This window comes from Hypanus sabinus, chromosome 31 (assembly GCF_030144855.1).
Source record: "Hypanus sabinus isolate sHypSab1 chromosome 31, sHypSab1.hap1, whole genome shotgun sequence".
Lineage (NCBI taxonomy): Eukaryota > Metazoa > Chordata > Chondrichthyes > Myliobatiformes > Dasyatidae > Hypanus > Hypanus sabinus.
The window spans coordinates 26,783,166-26,793,509 of NC_082736.1; the positions used below are offsets into that span (position 1 = coordinate 26,783,166).

The 10,344-nt window shown below is 57.6% G+C and overlaps 1 protein-coding gene across 6 annotated transcripts in view; it reads left to right on the forward strand.

The window, feature by feature from the left end:
• Positions 1 to 10,344, forward strand: part of zmp:0000001168 (signal-induced proliferation-associated protein 1) — a 233,755-nt gene that overhangs the window by 136,584 nt on the left and 86,827 nt on the right. For all 6 annotated transcript variants that reach the window (XM_059955267.1, XM_059955269.1, XM_059955264.1 and 3 more), the window contains 2 exons: positions 1,838 to 3,227; positions 9,260 to 9,390. In XM_059955267.1, coding sequence (XP_059811250.1) covers positions 2,165 to 3,227; positions 9,260 to 9,390 — 1,194 coding nt within the window. In that variant the 5' untranslated portion in view covers positions 1,838 to 2,164. The remainder of the gene's footprint in view (positions 1 to 1,837; positions 3,228 to 9,259; positions 9,391 to 10,344) is intronic.

A 10,344-nucleotide genomic window follows, 5' to 3' on the forward strand; every position in this document is an offset into this window, starting at 1 on the left:
CCCACAGTCTCTCACACACATCCTCTATCTCACACTCACCGTCTCACATGCACTGAGTCTCTCTCTCACACAGTCTCATAGACACTCTCTCTCTCACCCACAGTCTCTCACACACATCCTCTATCTCACTCACACCGTCTCACATGCACTGTCTCTCTCTCACACAGTCTCACATGCACTGACTCTCTCTCTCACCCACAGTCTCTCACACACATCTTCTATCACACTCACACCGTCTCACATGCACTGTCTCTCTCTCACACCGTCTCACATGCACTCTCTCTCTCTCACACAGTCTCATAGACACTCTCTCTCTCTCTCACCCAGTCTCTCACACACATCCTCTATCTCACACTCACACCCTCACATGCACTGAATCTCTCTCTCTCACACAGTCTCACATGCACTCTCTCTCTCTCACCCACAGTTTCTCACACACATCCTCTATCTCACACTCACACTGTCTCACATGCACTGTCTCTCTCTCACACACTCATAGACACTCTCTCTCTCTCACCCAGTCTCTCACACACATCCTCTATCTCACACTCACACCGTCTCACATGCACTCTCTCTCTCTCTTACCCAGTCTCTCACACACATCCTCTATCTCACACTCACACCGTCTCACATGCACTCTCTCTCTCTCTTACCCAGTCTCTCACACACATCCTCTATCTCACACTCACACCCTCACATGCACTGAATCTCTCTCTCTCACACAGTCTCATAGACACTCTCTCTCTCTCACCCACAGTCTCTCACACACATTATCTCACACTCACCGTCTCACATGCACTGAGTCTCTCTCTCACACAGTCTCACATGCACTCTCTCTCTCTCTCACCCACAGTCTCTCACACACATCCTCTATCTCACACTCACACCCTCACATGCACTGACTCTCTCTCTCTCACAGTCTCATAGACACTCTCACACACACATACACACACTCTCTCTCTCACACACACATACACACACTCTCTCTCTCACACACAGTCTCATAGACTCTCTCACACACACATACACACACTCTCTCTCTCACACACACATACACACACTCTCTCTCTCACACACAGTCTCATAGACTCTCTCACACACACATGCACACTCTCTCTCTCTCTCACACAGTCTCATAGACACTCTCTCACACACACATACACACACTCTCTCTCTCATACAATCTCATAGACACAGGCATTGTGCTAAAACCCCTCAACCATCACGGCCCCCCTACTGACTGCAGAGTCCCGGGCCCTGAGATTCACCCCCTCTTCTTATTCATTAAAACATTCTAAAATAAATGATCAAATGTATTGATAAGACACGGAGGGATATTTCATTACTTAAGATTAAAACATTACCATCTATTTAAAAACTTAAAGTTTTTAACAGATTGCAGCTCTGTCAGATGGGACGGAGTGGAGGGAGCTTCACTCTCTGTCTAACCCCGGGAGTGTGTGATGGGACGGTGTGGAGGGAGCTTCACCCAGTGTCTGACCCCGGGAGTGTGTGATGGGACGGTGTGGAGGGAGCTTCACTCTGTGTCTGACCCCGGGAGTGTGTGATGGGACGGTGTGGAGGGAGATTCACTCTCTGTCTGACCCCGGGAGTGTGTGATGGGACGGTGTGGAGGGAGCTTCACCCAGTGTCTGACCCCGGGAGTGTGTGATGGGACGGTGTGGAGGGAGATTCACTCTGTGTCTGACCCCGGGAGTGTGTGATGGGACGGTGTGGAGGGAGATTCACTCTGTGTCTGACCCCGGGAGTGTGTGATGGGACGATGTGGAGGGAGATTCACTCTGTGTCTGACCTGCGCCTGTCTTTGTCTTTGCAGTTTCCATCGACTGTGCCACAAGGAAGATCCCAGCGGGCGGCCAGCGTTACTTGGGGTCTGAGGTGCCACAGGTGGGACAGTAACTGGAAGGACCCTCCACCGCTGGCTTTGCTGCAGCCGATGGCTGTGTCCTGCAGCCCGGCCTGGAGCGAGGAGCCGTGGTGAGCCCGGGGAGGGCGTGCGCAGGGGTTCCGCCTGGAAGTGCCGGGGACCGAGCGTCCGGGATGTCCAGCTGGCTGTGCGTGTCCGAGGCGTCCCGATCTCTGTCCGGCCGCCCAGGCCCCTGAAGGGGCCGGAGCTTCGCACGTCCCGGGCGCACGGGAGAGCATGCAGTCCGACGACTTCTTCTTCCGCAAGTTCAAGAGAAGCAGCCCGCGACCGCCACTGACCTCCGTCAACTTCGAGCACCGACCCGCCCGCCCGGCGCCTGAGCCCGCCGGCACCACCGTGCGGGCCCGCATCCTGGAATGGCCCCCGCAGCGGGAGGCGATGGAGGACGGTGGCTCCCCTCAGCCGGCGACTGAGCCCGCGGCCCGGCACCTTCAGCAGCCGCGGGAGGCGGACGAAGGGGCAGAAGGGGGCGGCGAGGCCGGAGCCGGGTCCGGGAGCAGCCCGGCGCTCCAGCGCAGCAACAGCGAGGCGGCCATCGTGGAGGGGGGCTGCGCTGCCCCGGGGCATCCCCCCGGAGGGGGTGCCCTGCACCGGGAGTACGGCAGTGCCTCATCCATCGAGAGGTCCCAGGGAGGAAGAGGAGGCGCGGAGGGAGCTGAGGCGGGAGCAGATGAGGGCGAGAGGCCCCGGCTGGGGTTGGAGTCGGTCAGCGCCCCCCGCTTCCAGGACCCCTACCTGCTGCTGGGGCTGCCCGAGAGCCCCGGTGGGGAGGGCTGCCCGCCCGAGCGGGACCCCTTCGCCGTCTGCCGTCGCTACCGGACACAGAGGAGCGAGGCGGAGTGCCCGCGGTCGCCGCCGGTGGGAGCCGTCCTCGGGCAGGAGGACGCCCGGGGCCCCTGGCACCGGGCTCACGGCCTGGCCCACTTCGACGTGCAGAGCATCCTCTTCGACCTGCGCCAGGCCGCCTCCAGCCGGGACAGCGCCGGCCGCCGCAAGAACATCGTCACCGGCGCCTCGGCCGCCTCCCAGCTGCCGGCCGTGCCGGGCTCTGCCGGGGACCGGGGCCACGGCCAGGGCGCCACGCTGGTCCTCAGCTGCCCCCACTTCCGCAACGAGCTGGGGGGCGAGGGCGAGCCCTGGCGCTCCTGCCAGTGCCCCAACGCCGCCGTGTCGGTGCTGGAGGAGCCCCGCCGGAGCTACCTCAACCGTCCTGGCTCCTACTTCATTGAGCACGCCGACCTGGGGGCCAACTACTACCGCATCTACTTCCACCGGAAAGGTAGGCCCCTGTCTGTCCTGGCGGGGACCCACATCGGGCCGCCAACACACTCCTCAGCCCACAATCCAGGATCAAGCCAACCGTTCCCTCTCACTAAGCCCTGTACCCCTCACCCTCTGTGTTAATACCCCCCCTCCCCCCTGTACTTTCCTCCAATCACACGTTCTCTTTTGTTAGCCTCGCTTCCCTGGTTAAAGAAATATGCTAGCTGTCCGCTCGCTCTATGCCTCCTGTCACCCACCCTATCCCACCTCCTTCGCCCCCGAGGAGAGGGGGGGGGAGAAAAAAAAGCCCCCACTGGCTCGGCCCTTCTCCGTAAGACGAGCTCTCCAATCCGGTGGACCTCCTCTGCCCCCTCCCGAAAGCGTTCGCACCCTAGTGAGGTGACCAGAGAGGAGCTCAGCTTTCTGAGTGTGGAGCGACGACGCTCCCTTGCCGCTCCCGAACCCAGCCCCCTGGGCAGACGGAGGGCAACAGGCCCTCGGAATCCACCCTACCAGCTCGCACGCCAACTTCGGGGGATCCGAGGACGAGGACCACATGGGCCCGCCCCCCCCCCCGCACTGTCGTCACTCTGCCGCCAGCTCCGACCTTCTGCCTCGCGGTATTTTCCCCCGGATTGAGCTCACTTTTGGCACACCGGGCCAGCGTCCCAGAGAGGCCGGAACCTGGCTCAACGCTGCCGGGCCAAAAGAGAAAGGATTCGAGTGACGGGTTCGGGAGCAAGAGCCTCTCTACTTCCCCTCCCCCCCTCCCCCACCGAGATGCCTTCACCCAATTCTACGTCCTGTTTTCCTATTCCGACACGTCAGTTCACAACCCCCCCTCCACTGCGATGATGAGGGTTGGAGGAACAGCATCTCCACCCTGATGGCATGAACATCTAACCTTCGGTAATTGCCCCTCCTCATTCCTATTTCCCTCTCTCACCTTATCACCCTTCTCTGGTGCTCCTCTCCCCTCCTTCCACGGACTTCTACCTTCTCCTATCAGACTCCCCCCCTTCTCCAGGCCTTTATCTCTCTCACCAATCATCTTCCCAGCTCTTGGCTCCACCCCTCCCCCTCTCCGGGTTCCACCTATCACCTACCCCCCTTGTACATCTTCCTCCCCACCCCCCACCCCCTTATTCTGGAATCTTCCCCCTTCCTCCCCAGTCCCGACGAAGGGTCCCGGCCCATGGATGCTGCCTGGCCTGCTGAGTTCCTCCTGCATTTTGTGTGGGTTGCTTCAACCACAATTTCCTCCGTATCCGCGGGTCAGCTCGTCAACAGAAACTAGATGAAGCTCGAAGTTGAGAGTCTCCCTCTCTATATCAGACCCTTCCCCCCCCCCCACCCCACCACTTTGGGTACCCCCGGCAGACAAGAGGGATGCCCGCCCAGCCCATGTCCCGTCCTAACCTTCCTACGAGACGTTGGTCTGGGGCCCACCGGGAGGCCCCTGGAACCACGTTCCCCCCCCCCAACCCCTCTTCGCAACTCCCCCTCCGGGCAGTCGCTGTCACGTGGCGCGGTGGGACATCTGGCCTGCATCCCCCCCCAACCTCCCCTGCCACCCGCGGTTGACTGGGGGGGGGGGCAGAAGCCGGGCCCGGTCGTGGCCGAGGGACCGGGAGCGAGGTGCGGGTGGACTGGGGTGGGGGGTGGTCCTCGAGGAAGCTGACGTTGAGTGACAGTTCCCGAGGGGTGGGTTGCACTGAGGGAGCTGTTTCTGAAACGATTCCTTTGAAGCTGCAGGGGTCAGTAGCCTGATTCGTCACACGTACAGGCCCTACTGCGCCAATGTCTCAGGCTCATCTTGACAGCAAAGGTGCCCATGATTTTTGCACAGTACTGTGGTAATTATATGTGCTGCTGTCAGCAAAAAATCAACCGTATTTCACGACATACGCGAGTGATGATAAACCTGACTCTGATACGGGTCTCTGTTTTGGACTGAGAGTGGGAGAGGGGCCTGCACCCACTGGAACTCGGAAGAGTGAGGGGTGACCTCACTGGAACCTATCGAATGCCGAAAGGCCTCGATGGAGTGGGTGTTTCCTGCGGTGGGGAAACTGGGGGGGTGGGGGGGATGCAGCCTCGGTATAGAGAGGAGTCCTTTCAGTACGGAGGTGAGGCGGAATTTCTTTAGCTGGAGGGCGGAATTCGTTGGCTGTGGCCTGGTCTTTAAGGCAGAGGTTGTTAGATTCTTGATTGGTCAGGGCGTGCAGGGGTACGGGGGGGGGGGTAGATTGGGGGCCGAGAGGGAAAATAGATCAGCCGTGACGAAATGGCGGAGCGGGCTTGCCAAATGCCCTAATTCTGTCCCTGTATCTTATGGTCTCATCGTCTTATCATGGTTGGGAAAAGGAGATGGGAGGGGAACAGAAAGCACCACAGAGACATCCCGAAATGATTGATAAACCAGCTGTTTGAAACCAAAGTACCCTCCCTCCCTTGCCATTCCCAACATCCTTTGCTCCTGCCTGTGCTCAACGTTAACGAACGAGGTACCCTAGCGATGTATGGGTATATACGCCCAAGACGTTTGTGCAGTACTGGTGCGGCCGAATTTGGAGTATTGTGTACAGTTCTGGTCACTGAATTATAGGAAAGATGTCAACAAAATAGAGAGAGTACAGAGGAGATTTACTAGAACGGTACCTGGGTTTCAGCACCTAAGTTACAGGGAAAGTTTGAACAAGTTAGGTCTTTATTCTTTGGAGCGTAGAAGGTTGAGGGGGGACGATAGAGGTATTTAAAATTATGAGGGGATAGATAGAGTTGATGTGGTTAGGCTTTTTCCATTGAGAGTGGGGAGATTCAAACAAGAGGACATGAGTTGAGAGTTAGGGGGCAAAAGTTTATGGGTAACGCGAGGGGGAACTTCTTTACTCAGAGAGTGGTAGCTGTGTGGAACGAGCTTCCAGTAGAAGTGGTAGAGGCAGGTTCGATATTGTCGTTTAAAGTAAAATTGGATAGGTATATGGACAGGAAAGGAATGGAGGGTTATGGACTGAGTGCAGGTCGGTGGGACTAGGTGAGAGTAAGTGTTCAGCACGGACTAGAAGGGCCGAGATGGCCTGTTTCCGTGCTGTAATTGGTATCTGGTTATACTGTACAGTGAAATTTGCATCAGATCGGTTTGGGGGGTTCCGCTCGCTTCCTGCGCACGTGGTCCTGGGGTCTGGGAGACAACCAGAGCACTGAGTGGAAATCCACGTGGTCACCGGCAGGACGGCTGGGATTGAACCCCAAACTTAGACCCAGCAGTGCAAACTGATTATGCCAGCCCTGCTGATAGAAATCGGGAGCACAATGCTGTGCTGACCGTGCAACCTACTCTGGAAGCGGCCTGGAATTTCCCCACCTTGTAGCCCTCTGTTTTCCTCAGCCCGCCACGAGCAAGTGTAAATGCGAGCTCGATGTCGGTATGGAATTGACGGGCCGGAGGGCCGCCTGCCGCCGGGAGCTCAGTTCCGCTGCAGTGCTGCCCTCTCCGCGCCTCCGAGACTTCCTCCCTACCCCCGCCACCTGCTGCAGCACGACTCCCCGCGCTTCCTGCCCGCGAGCGTTGCAAGAGGCCCGCCAAGGCACCCCAGGATGTTGTGGTTGGGCTGCAGGCCGCTGGGCGCCTAGCAACCGGGTGCTACCTCTCTCGGGCGGCGGTTCGAGGCTGACAGACAGCGGGCTGCAGAGGTTCCTGAGTCGCCTTGTTCCCCCCCCTCACCCCCTCAAACCTCACTCTGCGCCTCCTCGCCTCAGAAGGCGCTGGAAATCCAGAGCAGCGCGCTCAAAATGCTGGGAGAAGCTCAGCAGGTCGGGCGGCGTCTAGGGAGAGGAATAAAGAGTGGACGTTTCGGGCCGGGACCCTTCACGTTTATTCCCCTCCTGCCTGACTTGCCGAGTTCCTCCAGCATTTTGTGACTTTTGGGGTGGGGGGGGGGGTTCCTGATTGGTTGAAAATTGGGTGAGAGAGCAGCCCTTACAAAAAACACTCCTTACTCCTTACAAAGACTCCTTACAAAAATAAAATGAATAAATAAGTAACTATAAATAACAGAACTCTGCATGTGGAAAAAGGTTCCCCCCCCACACAACTTTCTAATCCACAACCATAACCCCACACCCTCCCTGTGGGCAAATCAGAATCAGGTTTAACATCATTCCCTGGAGTGTAGGAGAATGAGGGGAGATTTGATAGAGGTGTATAAAATTATGGTGGGTATAGACAGAGTGAATGCAAACAGGCTTTTTCCACTGAGGCCAGGGGAGAAAAAAACCTGAGGACAAAGGGTGAAGGGTGAAGGGGGAAAAGTTTAAAGGGAACATTGGGGGGGGGGCTTCTTCACACAGAGAGTGGTGGGAGTGTGGAATGAGCTGCCAGATGAAGTGGTAAATGTGGGCTCACTTTTGACATTTAAGAAAAACTTGGACAGGTACGTGGATGGGAGGGGTTTGGAGGGATATGGTCCAGGTGCAGGTCGGTGGGACGAGGCAGAAAAATGGTCCGGCACAGCCAAGAAGGGCCGAAAGGCCTGTTTCTGTGCTGTAATGTTCTGTGGTTCTATCACCAGCATATGTTGTGAAATTTATCACCTCTGTAACAGCAGCACTATGCAGTGCATAATAATAGAGAAAAAAAACTGAATAGCAGTAAGAATACGCATGTATTTCAAATATTTAAGTTAAATGCGTAGTGCAAAAACTGAAATAACAAAGTGAGGTGGTGTTCACGGGTTTAGTGTCCATTCAGAAATCAGATGGCAGAGGGGAAGGAGCTGTTCCTGAATCGCTGAGTGTGTGTCTTCAGGCTCCTGTACCCCCTCCCTGATGGCAGAGGGGAAGAAGCTGTTCCTGAATCACTGAGTGTGTGTCTTCAGGCTCCTGTACCTCCTCCCTGATGGCAGAGGGGAAGAAGCTGTTCCTGAATCGCTGAGTGTGTGTCTTCAGGCTCCTGTACCTCCTCCCTGATGGCAGAGGGGAAGAAGCTGTTCCTGAATCGTTGAGTGTGTGTCTTCAGGTTCCTGTACCTCCTCCCTGATGGCAGAGGGGAAGAAGCTGTTCCTGAATCGTTGAGTGTGTGTCTTCAGGCTCCTGTACCTCCTCCCTGATGGCAGAGGGGAAGAAGCTGTTCCTGAATCGTTGAGTGTGTGTCTTCAGGCTCCTGTACCCCCTCCCTGATGGCAGAGGGGAAGAAGCTGTTCCTGAATCGTTGAGTGTGTGTCTTCAGGCTCCTGTACCTCCTCCCTGATGGCGGAGGGGAAGAAGCTGTTCCTGAATCGTTGAGTGTGTGTCTTCAGGCTCCTGTACCTCCTCCCTGATGGCGGAGGGGAAGAAGCTGTTCCTGAATCGTTGAGTGTGTCTCTTCAGGCCCCTGTACCCCCTCCCTGATGGCAGAGGGGAAGAAGCTGTTCCTGAATCGTTGAGTGTGTGTCTTCAGGCTCCTGTACCTCCTCCCTGATGGCAGCAATGAGAAGAGGGCATGGCCTGGGTAGAGGGAGTCCTTAATGATGGACGCTGCCTTTCTGAGGCATCGCTCCTTGAAGATGTCCTGGATACGACGGAGGCCGGTGTCCATGATGGAGCTGATTGAGTTTACAACTCTCTGCAGTTCACTTCAAACCACCACCCCCCCCACCGTACCAGATGGTGTTGCAGCCAGTCAGAATGCTCTCCACGGTACATCCGTAGAAACCTACGAGCGTTTCGGTAACGGACCAAATCTCCTCAGGCTCCTAACGAAGCATAGCTGCCGTCTTGCCTTCTTCAGGGGCTGCGTCGATAGATTGGGACCAGCTTTGACCCTCAGAGATGTTGTCATGCGACTGCCCCATTGCATGATGGGGCATCTGCATTGCCGCCCCAGTCTGGGGGGGGGGGGCCCACGGCCCGTTCGGCCCTTTATTGGAGCTCTCTCGCCCCGTGAAACTCCTCGGCCAGTCCAGACCTGGGGTGGGGGGGTGGCGGCGTCTGGGAATCTCCCAGCGCGATGGCTTCCGTTTCCCGCTCCCCGGCAGATGCTGACCGGCCCCTCGCTTGCTTCCCCAGAGCATCAGAACTTCTTCGGGACCGACGACGCCCTCGGGCCGGTGGCGATCAGCCTGCGGAGGGAAGATAAGGAAAAGGACGTGGGGAGCAGCTCGCAGTACAACTACCGGATCATCGTCAGGACCACCGAGGTATTTGGTGGCGGTGGCGGGGGGTGGGGGGAGAGGAGGTAGGTCCGGGTGCAGTCATTCGGATCAGACCATTCAGCCCATCGGGTCTGCTGATGGCTAATTTACTATCCCTCTCTCCACCCCACTCTCCACCCTGTAAGCTTTACCGGCTTTTGACGATTCAAAAACCTATCCTCCTCCGCTTTAAATACACTCAACGACGTGGCCGCCACGGCCGTCGGCGGCGATGAATTCCACGGGGGTAGGTTGGCGCCTCAGAGATGTCACCATGCGACTGCCCCATTACCACCTCAAGCCCTCTGGATACGGAGGGAGCACCGCTCTTTGGGGGGGGGCAATAGTGAGGGAGCATCGCTCTGTGGGGGCAGTAGTGAGGGAGCATCTGGGAGGGGCAGTAGTGAGGGAGCATCTGTGGGGGAGGGCAGTAGTGAGGGAGCATCTGTGGGGGAGGGGCAGTAGAGAGGGAGCACCGCTCTGTGGGGTGGGGCAGTAGTGAGGGAGCATCTGCGGGGGAGGGGCAGTAGTGAGGGAGCACCGCTCTGTGGGGAGGGGCAGTAGAGAGGGAGCATCTGTGGGGGAGGGGCAGTAGAGAGGGAGCACCGCTCTGTGGGGGAGGGGTAGTAGTGAGGGAGCATCGCTCTGTGGGGGAGGGGTAGAGAGGGAGCACCTGTGGGGGAGGGGCAGTAGAGAGGGCGCACTTGTGGGGGAGGGGCAGTAGTAGGGGAGCATCTGTGGGGGAGGGGCAGTAGTGAGTGAGCAGCATTCTGTTGGAGTGGGGAAGGTAGTGAGGGAGCAGCGTTCTGTGGGAGGGAGGGGTAGCTTTGAGAGGCCACCACTCTGTGGGGAGGGGCCATTTTAGGATTAGGGCCAGGAGGGGATCAGTCGGTCACCGAGTGGGCCCGAGAAAGGGGTCGTCGGGCGTTCTGTCCTCGGGGGATCTGATCAGCAGAGGGA